The sequence below is a fragment of the Delphinapterus leucas genome, chromosome 7, assembly GCF_059928025.1.
Source record: "Delphinapterus leucas isolate spDelLeu-1000000601 "Yukka" chromosome 7, BTC_Dleu_Yukka2, whole genome shotgun sequence".
Taxonomy (NCBI): domain Eukaryota; kingdom Metazoa; phylum Chordata; class Mammalia; order Artiodactyla; family Monodontidae; genus Delphinapterus; species Delphinapterus leucas.
In genome coordinates this window covers 35006150-35027490 of record NC_143135.1, presented here as the reverse complement: position 1 = coordinate 35027490, position 21341 = coordinate 35006150, and the positions used below count along the sequence as shown (strand labels likewise).

General features: G+C 40.3%; 1 protein-coding gene across 2 annotated transcripts in view; it reads left to right on the top strand.

Moving 5' to 3' along the window:
• Window positions 1-21341, top strand: part of NELL1 (neural EGFL like 1) — an 853841-nt gene that overhangs the window by 618300 nt on the left and 214200 nt on the right. For both annotated transcript variants that reach the window (XM_022583758.2, XM_022583757.2), the window contains exon 15: window positions 17636-17731. In XM_022583758.2, the coding sequence (XP_022439466.1) occupies window positions 17636-17731 (96 nt within the window). The remainder of the gene's footprint in view (window positions 1-17635; window positions 17732-21341) is intronic.

Below are 21341 nucleotides of genomic sequence, written 5' to 3'. Positions count from 1 at the left end.
ATCACACATGTGGGCACTGGGCCTGAAATTTAGTATAGGGGCTAGAGGATTGCATGATGTGTGTTTGGTTGTGTAAACCCAGACAACAAATTCATCTGAACCCTGCTTATGACATTCAGCTGGTTTGGGCCCTTCGTAACAATTTTCTTTTCTTTTCCCCAGTTCAAAAATTCATCAGTCTCCTCTGTGCACATAACACAAAAGGAAGAGCAGTGGCGCCTAATGGTAACCCTGGGAGAGTTGGTACCAAGAGGGAATATAGCCTAATAGAAAGAAACTTGGAAGTCAAAAGACCCAGAATTCATGTTCCAGCTGTTCCTCCTACTGTGTATTTTGGGTCTGAGTCAGGTTACATCCAGAGCGTTAGTTTTCCTGCCTTTACAATGGGAATAATGCCTGCCTGCCTGCCTGCCTGCCTACCTGCCTGCCTCATCACAGTGTCTCAGTGAATTTCAAAGCAATTTTTGGCTGTGCAAATGCTATGCAATGACAGTTGTTGTATTATGAACACCTCAATTATTCCGCTTCTCCAGGGAATGATGTGTCAACCCTAAGTGAATTTTCCTTATAATTTAATCTGTTAAGTGCCAGGAGTTTAATTTTAACAGAGTTTATGTAAGTCTTTCTCAAAGAATGCATAGCAAACTAACTGCTTTATTAAACCAAATAGTCGATGCAGATTTAACCCATGTGTTGTTCAGAGTTAACACTGGGAATTCTGCTTCTGTTTGCAGTGTCATAGCTGTAGGTGCTGCTGGCTGTGGAACTGACATGTGATTGGGCTCTGGCTTAGAAGTAGTATGGCTTTTGCCTTCTGGAAAAATCCCCACGACTTTGTTAAACTGAGCTATTTGCCTCTTTTCCACAAAGGGAAAATGCATAGTTGGAGAATTATCGAAATACTGTTGTAGTTGGAAGGAACATCCAACACCACGGAGTTTGATCTCTTCTCAGAAAGAAGTGAAATGAGATCCCAAGGGTTTAATGACCTGCTCGTGATGATATAGAAAATGAGTGTCAAAGCTCACACCCAGGGCTTCCCTGGTGGTGCAGTGGTTGAGAGTCCACCTGCCGATGCAGAGGACACGGGTTCGTGCCCCGGTCCGGGAAGATCCCACATGCCGCGGAGCGGCTGGGCCCGTGAGCCATGGCCACTGAGTCTGCGCGTCTGGAGCCTGTGCTCCGCAACGGGAGAGGCCAGAACAGTGAGAGGCCCGCGTACCGCAAAAAAAAAAAAAAAAAAAAAAAAAAAAGCTCACACCCAATCCCTGATCACCTGACAACATTAACAGTAGTGGACATTTGCATAGAGCTTTACAGTTTCCAAAACATTGGTATATGTGTATCTTATTTGGACCTCTTGGAAATCCTGTGAAGTTGACAGAGTGGGGGTCATTTCCAACATGTTAAGTGACTTTTCTAAGGCCACCCAGTTGCTGTCTGGTTGGGAAGAGATGCTGGGGACATGCACCTGTCTTCTGATCACAGGTTCCAGTTTCATTCCAAGCCATCATATTTCATACCCCTGCACTGTGCCTTGTATATTAGAGCATGCCGTGTAAGTGCTGCATGGCATCTGGGGCAGTATGGCTTTGCTGACTGCTGTAAATTTTCTTCCTAAAAAAAGATGTCTTCTCCCAATAAGTTCTTCCTGTTTCAGAGCAGTTTCTCCAGTGTGGCCTTTGGTATGCTCTGAATTGTTCATAAAGCATTTAAAACCTTACTGTGAGGTCTGTACCACTGGTCCTAGCAGTCACAGGCACCTTCACATCGTATCAGCTCTTACCCACTTGGACTCACAGTCTGCTTCTGTCTCCAGCCTCATCTCCTGCCCCTTTTTTCTTAGCATTTTTGGTTCCACCCATGCTGAATTAATTGAAGTTCCCAGCATAAGGAAGCCTCTTTTTTTTTGCTGTTTTAGTAAAAAATATTTCAGCTGGAAGCGATGCAACCCCAATTCAAACTGGCTTAAACATACCAGGGAATTTATTGGCTCCTGAAACTAACAATCCAAGGATAGATCAGGCGGCGCTGGACTCAGTATTTCCAAATTAGTATAAGGAGGACGTCTGTGTCTCTTTTCCCTTTCCTTCAGTCTGAATTTTTCTGTGTTAGATTTCTTTCTTAGGCCAGTTCTCTCAAGTGGAAGGAAAGATGACCACTGGCAGTTCCAGATTTATATTAGCTAAGCAATTTCATTGGAACGAGAGGACTTCCTACCACCTCCAACACTATGATAGCAACAAGAAAATGGTCTTTTTGAATTGGCTTAATTATATATTTCCATACTTAGAATTGGGACATGCAATGAGTTCAACCCAATCCACACGAACTGAGAGTAGGGATAAGAGAGATTCCTGAAATAAAACAACACATTGTGTTACTGTTAATGGGGAGTGAATGCTGAAGAGGCAAAAACAGCAAGCTTTCACTACGTGCACTAAAAGGCCTGTCCCTTAGTTCACCCTGTTAAAATATCTGGTGCCATGTTACTTACCTAGAAAACTCCTGTTTATCTTTCTAAACCCTACTCATAAGCCCTTTACCATGTGGATGATTTGGGTGTAAGTTACTTAACCTCTATACATTTTAGTTTCTTTGTCTACAACATTTAGAAATAATCAAGCATCAGACTAAGGCCTTCAGTTGGTCAATGTGTCCTCAGTATGGCTCTGTCTCAGTATTACTGATTATAGTAATGTCCCATGAAACCGAAAAAATGGACATGAAGTGATTTGGCCTTTTATTTAATGTCTCACAATCTGCTAGACTATAAGCATTACTGTTTACTCTGCAGCTCTTGAAATAAGTAAGACTTCGTTCTTTCGTCAGTTGCCTTGACACAGTCTGTAGAATTTATAAATCTGATAGACAGTAAGGCATCCCTGCCGTCATGCCCAGGAGGTTGCTACTGTCATCTCAGGAGACTCCTAGTCTGAGAGACTGGAACCCCCTCTATCCCCTCTCTCCATATGCTCTTTTCATCTTCATGTTAAGAAATGTCCTAAGTCCTCAACTCCTTGCTTTTAATCTTTGACATGGCTTCTGCTGCTGTAGCCAATCTCTACTTCTCTTCCTTCCATGTCTTTCCTATCTACTGCTTCTCAGGTTCTCCGATTTTATATCTAATGATCATCAATTCCTTTTTTATTCCTAATTTGAGATACAATCAAAACACCCTTTTGGATGATAATCTCATTCACTTCATTTGGTTACCTAGATGTTTTCTCTTGTGCTTACTGCTTTGACAGTGTTCTCCATTCCAGTAATTTCTTGGGTATAATTTTGGATATGGTATCATTCTGGATGTTGCAAGTTCCTGATTCCTCTTTTGAAAAATAGCAAATGGTAAATACCAGCACCATGAATGGTTAGTGAAAGAAGAGGAAATGATTTAACTATTGGGGTAGATTTTATTTAAAAGTTCGAAAGCCGCTAGTATTGTTCTTACGATTCAGAATTTTTCTTCTCCATTGCCCAGTGCATAGGTAAAAAATTTCATTTATACTGTATATTCTGTTCTGTTGAAGAAGGAAATAGAAGCCAAAGCACTTGTAACAGGCCAGTAGAAACCACCTGAGTATCTTCTCCAATGATAACAGGAAGTTTAAAGTGCCTAGTGACTTTCAGCTAAATCTTTTGCTGGTTTTAGGAGTCTACTCTGTGATTTGTAATTAATTTATTCAATAAGGAGTGATTGATTATGTATTATGTGCCAAGAACTGGGTGCGGAACTGGAGACAGAGGGATGAAAGACATGATGTGCATACTTGAAAAGCTCAAATCTCTTAGGCCAGACAGACTGGTAAGAAGACAGTTAGGAGAGTATGATAAGTGATGAAATGTCTCTGGAGGAATACAGGAGGGGCCTTATAGTGCATTAAATAGTGACCACCCCCCAAATATATGTCCATGCCCTAACCCCCAATACCTGTAAATGTGACCTTATTTGGAAATAGGGTCTTTGAAGATCTAGTTAAGGATCTTGAGGTGATACCATCCTGGATTTAGCGGGGGCCCAAAATCCAATGACTTGTGTCATTATAAGAGAAACGAGAGGGAGATTTGAGACAGAGCCCCCCTGGGGAAGGCCATAGAAAGATGAAAGTAGAGATTGGATTTAGGAAGCTACAAGCCAGGGAATGCCAAGAACTGTTGGCAGCCAGAGAAGCTGGGAGAAAGGCATGGGGCACGTTCCTCCCACAGCCTCCAGAATGCACGAACCCCATTGAAACCTTGATTTCAGACAGAGAGAGTAATATTTTTTGTCTGTGTTAACTCACCAGTCAGTGGTAACTTCTTACGGCAGCTTTAGGAAACTAATACAGGCCTTTAACCTACACTGCAGGCCTGGGGTGAAAGAGGGTCATCTAACATAAAATGCTTCCCAGTTCAGGAGACATTTCAGCTGTAGATTGGAGGCCAAGGAGGAGTTAACCAATTTACCGATGGGGAGGAGAATTCCAGGCAGAAAAAATACATATAAGCGTAGTCCATTTTATTGCCAGAGAAAAAGCCTCCCTAATTCATAACTCTGTAGCAGAAGGGCAAGAGACATGTTACTTACCCAGTTTGTTTCCGTTGGACAAAGTTCTTGCTTCTACTCTGCAGAGTCTACCTGGTCCATAGATTATTGGGGGAGCTGTTGACTCCTCTCACGCCTCCACTTCTATCACACCGGTTTAGGGGACCATCGGTTTCTCATCTGAATTATTGTAATAGCTTTATAAGTGGTCTGTTTGCTTTTATTATTGCCTGTTCCACCCCATGGTCTATTTTTCCTCAACACAGCAGCCAGAAAGATCCTGTTAAAACCTAAGTGACATTATGTCACTCTGTAGCACAAAACATTCCAATGGCTACTTCATTCAGAGCAAAAAACCAAAGTCCTTAAGTGTCCTAAAGACGCTAAGAGAAGAGCGATTCCATGAGCTTTCTGCTGCTGTCTCCTGTGACTCAGCCCCTGCCTCACCTGGCCTGCTTGCCGTGCCTGAAGGTGCTGGGTAAGGGCCTGTGCCAGGACCTTGGCACTGAGCTGTTCCCTTTGCCCAGAACACTCATCACCCGCCTTGTCTGCCTGGTCTGCTCTCTCTCATCCTTTATGTGTCTGTTCAAATGTCAATTTATTAGGCCTTTATGACTACCCTACGTAGGTATTAACCCCTCTCCTAACACTTACCTCCCTTACTCTGCTTTAGTTTTCCCCGTAACACTTACTATTATCTGAATTTTTGTACTTTTGCTTGTTTGCTTGTTTTTCCCCCACTAAAAGGTAAGCATCATAAAATCAGAGACATTGTCCGCTCTGATCATTGTTACATGTTAACTGCCTAGCAGAGTACTTGGTGCATAGTAAGATTTCAACTGCTGGTTTTTGAATGCGTGGATCAACGATTCTTAGATTTTTTTTTTAACTGTGAACTTTATAAAAGAAATGAAAATGTTTGATAGGAATTTCGAAACCCATGCTTTATTTAAAAAAAACAAGTTTCAAGTGTAATATTATATAAAAGAAATGACTGAGGCCTGCAGTGGGTTCTGATATCCATTCCACGTTCCTTCTCACTGAAAAAACAAATGAGCAAACAAAAAATTGGCGTTGCCAAGTACTTTTTTTTTTTTTTTTTAACCTGAACTCCCTTTTTACTTCCTACAATTATCCAAGGAAAGAATATAGTCCTTGAGGCCCAAATGTTATCAAATGGCTTCTGAGGGAGGCTCTGCTTCTCTCCTGTGTATTTTGCAAATGCTGGCTGGGCTGTGAGATGCCCCACCTTGTCTTTCTGTCCCTCTAACCTGGTACTCTGTACCTGTCATTTCCTTGCTGGGATCATAGTTCACTGATCAGAATGAACAGTCTCTGCACACTGTGGGTATAGAGGAGATATTTAAAAATTCTCTGCATGAGTGGATTCCCTTCCAGCTGAGAGTCTGAGCTGGGAGCAGCTCCACAGCTGGGCAGGAAGTTGGACGCCATGAAAACTCCTTTATAACACCCTCAGGAAATAGTAGCCCCAGCATCTTGCTTACCCTCTTCATAGGCAGCATCATGTGGGCTGACCAGATGGATACAAAAGCAAGCTCAGCCTGTGTGGGGAACTGTGCCTGGGGGGTAAGGCAGCCAGTGAAAGTGGCAAGGGACAAATCTGGAGAGGAAGGCAATGTATCAGGCTCTGTGCCACTTGCTTTCATGTTTATATTGTCATTTAACTTTGAAACAAATTTGATGAAGAGGTATTTATGTCTTCATTTCACAAGTGAGCCCACAGAGGCTCAGAGAAGGTGAGTAATTTAGCCGAAGGTCACACAGCTAGTGATTTAATCCAGGTTTCTCTGATTCCAGGGGCTGTGTTCTTTTTACCTGTACCACGCTGCCCATAAATTAGAAATACATTTAGAGGGATTTGAGCTTAAATATTTCAAAAGGAACACTGGCTGAAGAATGAGGGCAGCTCATGTTGTAGATGAGATATAGCTAAACATCTAGACAATACAGATAACCAGGCGGTGGTGAAGGCTAGAGGCCCGGTGGGTGTGTATGAACATGAAAGCAGCCATTAATCAGGCAAGCTCGCTTAAGAGGACCCTGAGTTTTGACTTTGAAGGCAGCCAAGGAAAGGTCAAATATATGTTTTGAGTCCACCAGCAAGCAGCACTCTTTGGAATTCCTTTGCATTCTACAACATGATAATTAATAATTCTAACTCTGGATTCATTGGTCGGGACCTTCAAGCATGGAACTGAAAAGCAGTACATTTTCAACAAAATACAAATGTAGCCTGATAGCCCTGTGAATTAGGGTTTCATTTACCCTTGGTTCCCCACATCAGTGTATTTGTCCTCAAATGGGTTTCCCCACTGTGTATATAAGTATGTAACTAATAATAATAATTAAAATCGTTTGAGTACCTGGGACTAAGCATTTGACCTTTATTCCTCATAACAACCATGTAATGAGGAGGTTATTTTGCTTTCAATTTTGTCACGAGGGAAATAAAGTTCATTGATATTTCTAGATCAGCCCCAGGTCACACAGCTAGAAAATGGCAGATGTGAGATCAGCACCCATGGTGCCCATTTCTTAAAGCCTCTCATCCGACAACCTAGGTGTCTGTCTGTGTTAGGTATTACAGAGTGTGGGAGAGCAGTGTTTGCTGCAGGGTCTGATTGCTAAGTTACTTCTTTTTCATTCCTCTATTTTTTTTATGCTTTCATCCTTCTCTCCTCCCTTATTTCTACCTTCTCACCTTCCCTCCCCACAATCTGAATCCCCAAACTAGTTTTCACCCATTGGGTAAAGTTGGCATCACTTCTCAGATACCTGATGCTGTTTTAGAATCCCAGAGCCTGGAATTCTTTGTCTCTGCTTCCTAATTAACTTTCTCTTGAGCAAGTCATCTACTTCTCTCCTCTCAGTTTTCCCATTTACAGAATGAAGGTACCATTACAAATCACCATTCAAGATTCTTATGAAGCACTTTCTAAAACAAAAGCATAAAACTCTTTACAAATCTGGGAAACTGTTCAAGTTCCAAGATGGAGGTGGGAAATTGAAGAGCTCTCTTGAGAACTTGGGCCCACCCGAATTACCCAGCTTCTGTCACTGCAGCTGGGATCCATATCTCACTCAAGATTTAACGTCTAATTCCATGCGGTTATATAAAAATCACATAGTGATTTTTCCTGGGAGAGCTTGCTGGAATTTATTTCTTAAAGTCTCTAGACTGTGACCTCCAGGGGTAATAGATGTGTTGGGCTCCAGTATGGCAGTGCAGCAGGGAACCTTCTGACCCTCGCACCCCAGGCTTTCTCCTCAACTGCTTTTCACAGCTAGCACTTGCAGGCTCCCATTTCCTAATGCTCCAGTAAACGCTGAACACCAAATTTTGAATTGCTTTCAGAGTTTTTGTTGCAAAGATGTAATTTGACTATTGCCCTAGTTTGTACATTGTAGGGAGTCCCGAACTAACTTCCTGAATTTTGCTTTTGGAAATTTGAACACCATCTCTCATTCTGTTCCTCTTCTTGGGTTTTTGTCTTAATCCCCTTCATCATTTTCTTTGTTATTGATTCCAGTGCTCAAGAAGCTCTCAAACTCTGCCGTCGATTTGTGTACCGGTTAGGGAAGGTAGGCTGTGAAGAGTTTTGATATTTGAAAGAAAATGCTGTACTATGTTAATTAACCTGGAGAGAAAGAGATTGACAGATTTAAAAAGAACTAACGTTTACCGAGCGCTTACGATGTGTGGGCATTATGTCAAGTACTTTACCTGCACTATCTTACTTAAGCCTGGTAATATCAGTATGATGTAGGTTCTCTCAGTGACCTAGTTATACAGGTAAGGAGTATGAATATAAGTTCATTTGTATCTTTTTTTTTCTTTAAATACAAAGCAAAAGTAGACTTACAGACATAGAGGACAAATTTATGTTACCAAAGGGGAAATGGGGGGGAGGAATAAATTAAGGGTTTGGGATTAACATATATACATTACTATATATAAAATAGATAAGCAGCAAGGACCTACTGTCTAGCACAGAGAATTACATTCAATATTTTGTTATGACCTGTAAGGGGAAAGAATGTTAAAAAGAATATATATATATATATACATATATATGTATATAGCTGAATCATTTTACACCTGAAACTAACACAACATTGTAAATCAACTGTACTTCATTAAAAAAATAAAAATTAGAAAGAAAGTTAGAAAGAAGTTTGATGCTCAAGGAGATGAAGGAACTTTCCCAAAATAATCACAATGGTAATCATTTTGCAATATATAAACGTATCACACCAGCATGTTGTACACTTTAAACTTACACAATGTTATATGTCAATTATATCTCAGTAAAGCTAGGAAAAGAAATCAACCAGCTAATAAGGGCTGGAACCATGACTGGAACCTGGGTCTCTCTTTCCAGAGTCATGCTCTTAACCACTCACTGAGCCATAGGTGGTCCTGAAAGAATTACCAAAGCACCCCGGTTGTTTGGGTGATGTGTCAGTGATTGACCCCACCCCCCAGGGGCACATGGTTGGGGCTGAATATCCCTCATTCCCAAGTTCTTAGTAATTTCCTGTTGAATGGCTCTCCCTTTTAGATGATTCTTCCAGTTCTACATTTCAGAGATTTTAAAATCATAAAAATGAATTCATATTCAATATTTTGATTCTGCCTCCCTAAGAAAGAGACCACTCTTGTTCTGAACGAAAGTGAATTTGGGAAAAATAAGATAATATTGGCAGTCCTAAATCCTTCATAAGACCAGTGGGTATCTGGTGAGACAGGCAGAGCAGAAGTGGCCTGTCTGTGAAGTAGCACAAATCCTGCGTTCATGATATCCCAGCTAATCCCCCCCACTCCTCGTTCCTCACAGCCCCTCTTCCAGCAGCTGAAGCCTCTTTTAGTTCTACTCAGTTGTGCTCCATGCCTCTATACGTTTGCAGACACTGTTCCTTCCTCCTGACTTTAACACCCTTGGCCCCAAGCTGCCTGATGGTTTATTATTTATTTTTCTGATTCAGCTGAGGCAGCAGCTCTTCTTTGGAGCCATTCTTGACCTTCCAGGCAGAAACAATGCTTTCCTTCTTTCTACCTCCTTTTGGTTTTGTGTATTGCTAGGATCTGTAAAGCATTATGCAATCCTAGCAATCTGCTCCATAGGGCCTTTGCACCTGTGGTATCCTCTGCTTGGAGCACTCTTCTGCCTGATAACTGCATGGCTCACTCTTTCTCCTCTTTGGGTCTTTTCTCAAATGCCACTGTCTTAGTGCCTTCCGTGATTACCCTGTTCAATTACAACCTTCCCCCGGGGCGTACTTCATATTCCCCTGGTCTGCTCTATTTTTGGCCATAACACTTGTCATCATCTAATTTGCAATCTCACTGACATGTTTATTTTGTTATTCTGTATCTTCCCCCTAGAATATAAACCCATATGTTGACATGTTTTTATCTGTCTGTCTGAGCCCTGGTTCTCAGAATAATCCTTGGTACAGAGGGTACTCAATAAGTATTTATTAATTACTAAATTAAGGGACTGTCTTCTCTCAACTTTCATCATACTGACATTTTGAGCTGGATCATTCTTTGTTGGGAGGCTGCCCTGTGCACGTAGGATGTTTAGCAGTATCCCTGATTTCTACCCACCAGTAGCATTCCTCCAGCTGTAACAACTAAAAATGTCTCCAGACATTTCCAAATATCCCCTGTGGGGGATATTGCCCTCAGGGAGAATCCTTGTGTTAGAATCCCAGATCCTGGAAAACAGGGATCATATCTGTTTAGAGTATCTGGTGTCAAGCACACAGTAGATGACTGATGAATTTGTAAAGCTGGAGTGATCTGACTTGGTCAAATGTTTATCTCAAATTTCACGATATAGTTAGTTTGTACACAAGACTGTCTTCTCAAACTTTTTATTTTCTCTCTATAATTAAATTACTCTACCAAGAAATATGGATGGGTTCAGTATCACCAGAGTTCAGGATGATATAGAGGAAGGCAGAGTTGCAATAAACATGACCATGGCCCTTAAGAATCTCATAGTCCAGTTATAGAAACACATATATAGCACCCCCCAAATGCAGAAGGATGCATTATCTCTCCCTTCAAGCTATGCCACTCCTGTCTAGTTCATCTTCTGTAACAGATTTTCTATAAAAGCCTAGTGAGCAAATATTTCAGCTTTGCAGGCCATATGATCTCAGTTGTAACTACATCCATAGAAAATAACACTTGTAGACATTTTCTTATCTTTTCAGTCTTTCTAGAGCTAAAACCAACATCTCAATGTGAAGATTTCAAGGTTCATCTAAAAGTGACTCTATGCGCACATCCTATCACAAAATGCTATGGACTAGAAAAATGTGGCTATCACCAAGAGTGTATGAAACAAGTACATGGTTTAAACTGCAGTTTTAGTGGGTTGGGAAAGCAAGTCATCGATTCATAGCTGCATTTATAAATTACCTACAACAGAATACAATACAATACCATATATGGAAGGTAGTACAGTACAGTATAACGCAAGGCAATATGCTAGAAAATACCAGAACGCATTACACGTACTAAGAGTACATTTTATATTTCTGGTTGTCTATGTGTGTACGTATGGGGTTTCTGGTAAAACTTATTTCTAACTATTTAGTGTACTAAAAAAGATCAGCAAAGCACTGTTTCAAACCAACTAGAATAATGGATAGAAAAATGGAAAAGTCTATATGCAGATACCCAGGCAAGACACTATTGTACCTTAAGGTAGGTAACAAATCTGGAAAGTGGATGAGAGATGGCATGACGGAGAGGATGGCTCACAGATTGTAAAATGCCCCTGCTTCCCCACATGGCTTACTGTGTTCTCTTCTAATGTTCAGTCTCTAACCTTGATGTGAGTTATCAGCACCTGCTCATTTTCTTCACTTATTTGTTACCTTTCTGCAGGACAAAACCATGACCTGAACTGTCTCTTTTCCTGTGCTTGTCCACCTGGCAAAAATCCCATTCCTTCTTCCAGGCCCAGCTCAAATGCCAGCTCTGTTGCACAGCTTTGCCCAGGTGCACCAGGCACAGTTAATCACGTTCTTCTCCCCGTTCTCTCAGTACTTTATTCGTACTGCTACAGGGGCACAGATCACATATGAATGTGCTTGGTTTTATATGTACCATTCTCTGCTACTCGACTGTGAGCTTCTTGGGCATGGAGGCAATTTTCATGTCTCCTTTTAGACTTCTCAGTGCTCAGCACATTATCTACACATAGTAGGTGGCTAACCCCTAAATGGAGACTGCTTAGTGACGTTGTTAGGACTCTGAGCTTGAAACCCAGGATGCCACTCAGTAGTGGTGCGACCTTTGATAACTCACCTTACTTCTCTAAGCTAGCTTTCTCATCTGGAAAGGAGAATAGCGTGAGAAATGCACAGCATTGCTGTAAAGATGGAATGGAATATTAGGTCTATAAGGTGCTTAATGGGTCTTCGATAAATGGAATTGACTGTCACTATTGTTGTCATTATTATTAATACTGTTGAAAAGAAGAGTGGAAAAGGCTAGCAGAGCCACAGATACAAACACAAATAGTAAGTGATAGGAGTGAAGGTGATTTAGGGGCCAATAATTAGATATTAAGTTATGCAGTATATTGTGTGCTTGAGGCCAGAATGATGAAAAGTGAGAACTGTGGACATCTGGATGTTTGGTTTTATATATCAGGGTAGCTATCTGGATGGTTTTCACTCTTACCTTTATATTTTACACTCTTGAGGGGAGACTTTGGGAGGATGCAAAAAGGGATTAAAATAACCTAATTTTACTCATGGAGGTACCCCATAGACTTGTGTAAAGTCGGAGTGGAGTTTCTCACGTGCAACACTACTGACGTTTTGGGCCAGATAATTTTTTTGCTCTGCAAGATTGTCTTGTGCATTGTAGGATATTTAGCAACATCCCTGTCCTCTACCCACCAAATGCCAGTAGCACACTGACCCTACCTGCCGTCTTGTAACAACCAAAATGTTTGAGGGGATCTTTGATAAATATTATGTTCTGAACAAGGTGAGGAATAAACCACAAAGCAGACATGGTGGAGGGGGGTGATCTCACCTTTATTATTGACAGAGCTGGATGGGAGAACATGAGTTTAAGTCTGTAAGTCAAGCTGGTTTGCTAAGAATAAACACAGAATAAGACCAGCTTACCCACTGAATCCCATGGAGAAAGGCATCATCAGGGAAGTAAGGAAAATTGATACCATTTGAAGGCATCTCACTCCCAAGAGAGAAGCGAGGTAGGCATGGAGTTTTACTGAGCGTGACCAGATGTTAAATATTTTCTCCCCCCTTTGGAATTTAGGTGCATATAGTCAAATTAATTATAATCTTTGGTTTATGACACCTTGTAACCATTGGTCCATGGTGGCCAGCTTTTATTTATTTTGATATCTTGATAGTTATTTTTAATAATGAAATTCACACCTACTAACTCACCATCCAAAATAAAACTAGAAATGTAAATATTACTCACTCCTAATGATAGTTTTTCTCAGCCCATTCTCCTGTTTCTCCCACCCAAGGGACATCATCCTGATATATATTGTTTCCAAATTTACCAATAGAATAAATCTCTCTACCTCTCTACCTCCCCAGGGACAGAATGAGAAAAGCTGGCAAAGAGAGGGCAGAAATGAGCTTAAGGAAAATGCTTTCTCAAGGAAACCAGGAGGGAGGGAAAAGGGTTTACTTCTACCAGATGGTGTTGATATGTTTCCTTATTTTTTCAGAATACAGGGTGTCCCTAGAAACTAAATATATGCCAGTTATACTTTAAGAGTATCATACCAAGTGTTTAGAACTTGGAGGGCTATTACTTTTTTTATTAGTGTAAAACTATTTTTGTCAAATTGAGCACATGGTGATAATACTAGGCATCCACAAACCTGGCATCTGCAAACCCAGTTTCTCATTCTGTTCCCCTTAAAGTTCAAGTTTTGTTTCACATGCTAAGAATTTTTTAAATATAAAAAGTAGTCTTGGGCTTCCCTGGTGGCGCAGTGATTGAGAGTCCGCCTGCCGATGCGGGGACGCGGGTTCGTGCCCCGGTCCGGGAGGATCCCACATGCCGCGGAGCGGCTGGGCCCATGAGCCATGGCCGCTGAGCCTGCGCGTCCGGAGTCTGTGCTCCGCAACGGGAGAGGCCACAACAGTGAGAGGCCCGCGTACCGCAAAAAAAAAAAAAGTCTTTCTTTGGATAAACTCCCTCAGTTTTGAATTTTTTATTTTATTGCGCAGCAGGAAGACTCCTTTCAAAAATAGAATCATACCATTTTAGAGTTGATCTGATCCGATATCTCCCCCAGGGTAGCAGTTAATAACAAATGCCATTATAATGACAGATTCAAGTTTGTAATCTCATTGAATATCTGCGGTCTACAAGCCATACTTTGGAATCTAGAAAGTGGTCGACAAAGGAGTGACACACCCATGGTGCCTGAGTTCTTCTGAGTTTGCAAAAGAGCTATGATTCCAAGTCCCATGGCAAACCACATGATACTGCTGGGGTCACCAAGTCAACGAAGGAGTGACAATTAGCCCTTACTAAAGAATAAGTGCCATAGCATAGGGATCTTTTCACTGCTGCATCTCCAGAATCTAGATGAGGAACTGGTGCGTTATAGTACTGGTATTTGGAAAAGCAAAGGCCTGGTGGTAAGTTAAGACAGTCACATCCAGTTTTAAGCTTATTCCACTTGCAGTGCCCTGTGCTGGGTGGTTTACGTTGGTAGTTTAATTTAACCTGCACAGCATGGTGTTTTCATTATTATCATTATTGCTTTGCTCTTGAGAAAACTGAGGTCCAGAGGGGTGAAATTATTTGCTTAGGTCACACAGCTAATAAATACAGAGCAAGGATTTGGACCATGTGGTTTCTACCATCCTGTCTTCTCATAAGCTAGAAAGAGGTATAGTAGGTGACCTGGCTTCTTGTTCTGGTTATGCCATCAACTAAGTAATGCTGTGCAAATTATAGGTCCTATGAGTACCAGAAGAAATGCTAGGTTCATAGTTGATCCAGAAGGGCCTATCCAGATATAAATAATGTGTGCACAATTTTTAGACTAGGATACAATAGTGTGTTTTGATGTTTTATGAGGTTTCAAAGAAAACTCGCACTGATCTTGATTTCTCCAGAGTAGCTTAAGTTTTGGATGACATGCTCCTTTTTAATTTGCTTTTGTGTTTTTTTTTGAAATTTTTGGCATATTACCTAAGGTTCAAGTAGGCAGTGAATTTCTTTATTCCAGGTAAGTTCCAATAGAAGCAGTATGTGCAATTGGGTGAAATGTGACTAAAAATGGACAAAAATGGAGGTTAGGTAATAGGTGCATGAACTTGCACAACTCCCTACACCCCTTCTTCAATGCAATGTGTGAAATTTGGGAGATACTGTTTTCATCCAATTTGTAGTCAGTTCCCTTAACCCTTATGGGACTATTCAAAAAGGGAATAAACCTGCCTATGTGAATACCAGATTGCAGGTGAATCTGCACTGTATCTTATAGAGAGGAGGTAAGACTTTGAAGCCAAAGAAGTCTTTGTTTGAATCTTGGCTCTGCTGCTTATCATCTGTGCAGCTTACAGAGGGCACTTGATTTCTGAGTCCCCATTTCACCATTTTTATTTGGAAACAGTAACACCTATCTGATATTTGATGATAAGGGCTACTACTACTCTTTTGAGAAACTAAATCAAGCACAAAGAACAAGGGTTGTGGGCTTCCCTGGTGGCACAGTGGTTGAGAGTCTGCCTGCCGATGCAGGGGATACGGGTTCGTGCCCCGGTCCAGGAAGATCCCACGTGCCGTGGAGTGGCTGGGCCCATAAGCCATGGCCGCTGGGCCTGCGCGTCCAACGGGAGAGGCCACAACAGTGAGAGGCCCGCGTACCGCAAAAAAAAAAAAAAAAAAAAAAAAAAAAGAACAAGGGTTGCCTTAAACCCATCTTAGTGAAGCTGAACACCTTATAGGATGGGTTTATGTTGTCTGCGTATTAGACAATTTGTACAAGTTTCACAGTCATAACCAATTAATTTTATTTACGAAATACTTAACACTATGTGCCAAACACTATTTTAAGTCCCTTACAAATATTGACTCATTTTATCCTTATGGCGCCCTATTTATTCTATCTGCACATTCTTAGAACGTCACGAACATATGCTTTCTTCACAAAATCTATCATTTCTGTTTAAGAGGCGAGTAAATCACGAGCACACGTGTATTATAAAACAACACCAAGTCTCCTAACCATGTCTGCTGATGTGTGTGTGTGCGCGCACGCGCGCACGTGTGTGTACACAGATCTGGATCAAGTGCTGTTTGTGCCGCAAAGAAACCCAGACTGAGCTTCCTGCTTCCAAGCTCCTGCCTTCTTTGGGTGCCACTTGAAACTTTTCTTTACCAGATTTACATCTGTCATTCTTAGCTTGCAAAAAATTTTTCTTGTTCTGTTGTTAACTTCGATGCAGAGCTCTACTCTAAATACCTAACTTGAAATGTTTGTCACCAGAGCCCACAATGTGTGATTTGGGGGACAAGAGATTTCATATACATTTGTATACATATATGCATTTGGTTTCTGATGAACATACCGAGGTAGATATTGTCTAAACCTTTTTTTTCTTAGTCTCAGGGTACTGAGATGCTGGAAATAGGAAATGGTATTCGAATACCAAGATACACACTATATATCCTCTGGCAGAAACAGAGGAGCTCACAATTAATTGCTAAATTACAGAATGTTAAATCATCCAAGGGACATCAAATGATGTGGAAAATGACAATATTGTGAGAAGTTCTATTTACTTGAACTAGCATTCAGCTAGCTAAAGACATAATGGAGCTTTTTAAAGTTAGACCCATATTATTTATGTGATGATGGCAAAACATAACCATGACATTTTTCCAGGGTGACATTTTCCAACTGCAATTAAAAATCAAAACATTTGCTCACCGAGCTCTCATGTGAATAAAAGAAATCCTGCGTTAACAAGTTGCAGTCATCTTCATTAATGAGAAATTTTGCAGGTTAAGAACACAAAATCATTGTTTATCCAGCAGGGTTTGATAATAACTTATTCAGATGGAACTATTGCACAGTTGTGAGAACAAGTGTTTTCCTGTCAGAACAACCTGCAGAATATAGACTAATTCATTCAGCAAATATTTTTTGAGCATCTACTGTGGCCTCAGATTCTGAGACTATGGCGCCACGGGGAGCAAAAATAATCACAGTACTTGCCATGATAGGTCTTGCAGTCCAGTGGATGCAAGAGGAGATGGTAATCAATTATGCATAAATGAACATTTATATTTAAAACTGCAAAGGAAAGGGGCATGGAAATATGCTCTGCTAGTGTGTAATAAGGGGAACTAATCTAAGGCTAGCAGGGTAGTGCGGAGATGGCCTTAGGATGACTTTGCAGTGTTTATCAGAAAGCTTTATCAAGTCTATACCCCTTGAAATAGGATTTGTACACTGAGGCACTTTCCCTGAAGGAATAATTTGAGATGTGTTAAACATTTTGTCTATAAGGACAAGGCATTGTTTTTATTATAGAAATGTTGGAAACATCTTAAATATTCAAAAGTAAGCACTTAGTTAAATTTATTATGTCCTTCAAAATTGTTTTGACTACCGAAAATCTTTAAAAAAATGTAAAAATGTTTTTATTGTAATAAAAATGCTTAGTAAGAAAGAGTATCTACAAAACAGTGAGTATTTTAAATGCCTTTGCCTTTATCCTAACCCTGTCCTTTCTAGCTCCTCAATTGATTCTTTGATTTCAAATATATCAATAATCATACTAATAGCAACTGTAAGAGCTCTTCATACTAGCTGCCATTTAGCACCAAATACTTTATATCCATTATTTCAATTGATCTGATGTAAACCAGTGAAATAGGTAGTACTTCATTTATTTCTTTTTGTGTACCGTGACTTTTAAATATGTCAACATAGATATATATTCCCTGTGCAACAATGAAAGAATTGTTTCAATGCCCATGCTATTTACCATGAATGTCCTTATTGCCATTCTATCTAAGAGAAATCCCTTATCGTTTTGTGACAGCATTCTGCGAAGAGGGCTGCAGATATGGTGGAACATGTGTGGCTCCTAACAAATGTGTCTGTCCTCCTGGATTCACAGGAAGCCACTGCGAGAAAGGTAACCTCATCTGGGGTGTGTGTGTGTGTGTGTGTGTGTGTGTGTGTTGGGGTTGGAGAGAGAGAAGGCTTCAGAGAGAATGGAGGCTCTTCCTCTGGAGCTATAGTACTGCGGGTTGACTTAATACATTATGTCTTGATGGTGGATGTGGCTCTCCTAAAGTTGGGTACCTTTTGATTACTGTGTAATAGGCATCCTCCTTCTGAAAATAGAGCTTTATTTGCCCTCCCTCCAGCGTGTCTAATTTAGCAAGGTCGAGTCTTTTCTCTGCCTCTGTTTGCAGTGTGCATTTTTAGTGCTAATTAGAGATAAAGGCTGACAAACTGACCAGCTGCACTTAATCCTCTATTGGGTAGCGTCACGGGCAACCACTGGAGTTATAGCAATCTGCTGCACCCACAGAATCTGAATGAGAACCACACGCTCCTTGTGTAAAAGCACATTAAATAACCCCAGCAGCAGGTTTATTGGTGTGCTTGGGATTTTATTATAATATTGGTTTATTAGGAACATTATCATTCATGGACCTGATAATATAAGCCAATTAGTATTGGTAAGATTCCATTATGTACAGCTTTCTATTTGCAGTAAATGTAGTGTTTACGCTGGGCACTATTTAGTGAAATCTAGCTCTTTTATTAATTGGAGAAGTCCTCCTACCTGTGTGTAAATGAAATCGACGTTCAGTGCCAAAGTGGCAGGGTATGTATCAGTGCAAACAAGAGGTTTATGCCATGTGAAATTGAGTATTTCATTGTATTTTCCCATGAGCTTCATTAGGTTAAAATCACTGTGTTATGTGTTTCTGAGTCTGGAATGTCACACTGGACACGTCTCATAGTAGAGCACAGCACGATGGCAATATGGTGCTATAGTCCTTATCCCTATTATTACATGAGGGGGAGTATGTTTTCATCTAATGCCAAAGATCTAAGCAAAGCTCTTGCTTCCTTGCCTTCATGTTAAAGGTTTCTGAATTTAATAATTTTTTTTTTTTTGCGGTATGCGGGCCTCTCACTGCTGTGGCCTCTCCGGTTGCGGAGCACAGGCTCCGGACGCACAGGCTCAGCGGCCATGGCTCACGGGCCCAGCCGCTCTGCGGCACGTGGGATCTTCCCCGGCCGGGGCACGGACCCGTGTCCCCTGCATCGGCAGGTGGACTCTCAACCACTGCGCCACCAGGGAAGCCCTAAATAGTAAATTTTTTAAATGAGCCTGTTTATTATACCCCAACTCGTTTGACATATTACATTTGCACTGCCTGTGTATCTATAAGGCGGCCTGATCCTTTTAAGAACATGTCAAAATTTAACTACATAAATTATTCAACAAGGAAATCAACAATGAGCATCACTGTTTCCATATTTTGTGATATTATCAACAAATCAGGTCACATTTATTAAATAATTACTTGGTTTGTCTTTAAAAAAAGACATATAGAGCCAAGTTCCGCCTCCGAGCAGCATGAGAGAATTATCACATGGAACTGAAGGATTCTTGTCAAAAGCAAAGTAACTTAGCACACATAACCGTATTGCAGTGCATTTGATTTTAATTCGGTTTTCTAAAATGAAAAAAAGAAATCTAAAGGTTTCTCATTATTTCCTCCAAAACTGCTATGTTTCCCAAAAATTAGAATACAGGAATTAATGGAGACAGAATGGTGATGATGAATTCTAACATTACTAATGATATACCATTTATCATGTACTAATTATGCATGAGACCTTTTAAATGATTCTTTTAATATTAAGAACAAACAAAAGAGATAGATATTATTATGCTCATTTTATAGATGGCAGACTAAAGCTTGGGTAGATTAAGTAACTTCTGCAATGCTACAGAGCCCGTATTAGAACTGAGAATAAAACTCAACTTGTATTCCACAAACTACATTTTAAACCCTTGCATGTGTTTCAAAGGGATAATGATGAACTTCCTGTAAAATCTGGGCACCTGGTGAATCAGAATATCTGGGGGAGGGTCCATAAGCCTGCACTTTCACCAAGCACCTCGGGTTGCTTGTTATAAACCAGTCATTTTTATATTGTCATAGTGATATTTAACCAGAGTATCTACTGTAAAGTTCTTATTCTTTTTGCATCATAAAGCATTGGAGGAGAGCATTGATCTTAGACCAGGGCCTGAGTCAGTGGCAGCCCAGGAAGAATCAGTTATGGTTTCTGATGGCTTGCTGATTTGACCTCTCTCCTTTGCTCTGCTCAATAAGTGGCTGATTGAATCAGTGCTTACATTCTGGTCCATAATGTGGAACAGGAAAAAGCGAGATAGAGGAGAAAATCAAGACCAGAGGCAAAAGTAAGACAGACATTGGCAGGTCATTGGTTCCTAGATAAATATTAAAGTTGAGATTGAGAATTAATTACTCTTGAAAACTTATACAGTTGCTATAAGGTAAAAAAAAAAAAAAAAAAGAATAAAATAAGGTTTCTCTGTATGTGATGTCGTCCTCCGTTTGTAGCAAAACCATTCCATTTAATACTGGCCAGTATTCTAGTTCTATGAGATTTTTTTATGGATAGCGTAAAGTACATGTTTTTCCAATCACTTGTGTGCAAGGAATCCAGGTGAATTATAGGACTAACACTAAAAACCTGTTTCATATCTTGTCAGAATTATTTTGTGCTCACTGTCAGCAATAGACATTAAATAATTCCACTTGACATTGAATAGTGATGCTAGATGCCTGGAGACACAAGGTGCAAAGGGGAAATACAAATGCATTGTGAATGTCTAATGGCATGGTTACATTAAATGTCGTATTTGGTTTGTTTTAATTTTAGGGCTAATTAAATGGTCCCATTTGAGCTATATAGTATCCACTTACATTTAGTTTTAAAAATGTTTCTTTTGCCCCCGCCCCCCGCCCCCCGTTACTGGTTTTATTCATTACTTGTGATAGCCTTTCAGAATTCAAGTATATTCAGCTAAATCACTGAAAAAGAAAATGCCTATCTGAAACATAATGAAGTTGAAAATTCCACTCACGTTTGATGTGTAACACAGAGATGAACAACTCTGCATTTATTTTATATTGATAAGATTTTAGTAAATGTACACTTTTCATAACCCCACTCAAGATAAGCAAACATTTTACCTCCCTTGGTTTCTGGACAACGTATTACGTTGGCTCTTCTCTTACCCTTTGTTCCGTCTCCGTGCCCTTAGCTTTGATTTGGTTTCACATCTAACATGGAGATGTGTAAAGAGAGAGATGAGTGAAGAGCCAGTAAGAAGAGTAGTTGTGTTACTCTTAGGATAGAAAAGGTCCGCCAGTGAAATCTCTTTGTAATCCTAGAGAGCTAAAAGGATATCATGCCACACTGACGTAAAGGAGCCAAATACAAAACAAAATGAAACAATACGATTCGTCCTAGAGACTTTTCAAATATAAAATCAAAGAGTTACACTAAATCCAGAGGTATGGTACTTACCGTAAAATAGCATAGGATCATCCTCTAAGAAGTGAATGTTTTCTACTTAGCATTAAGCAAATTTGCAAGCAACAAGTAGAGATTAAATATAAGGTAGCGAGCTTGTCTAATGAAGGGTTTCTTAACCTTGACACCATTGACATTTTGGACAGATA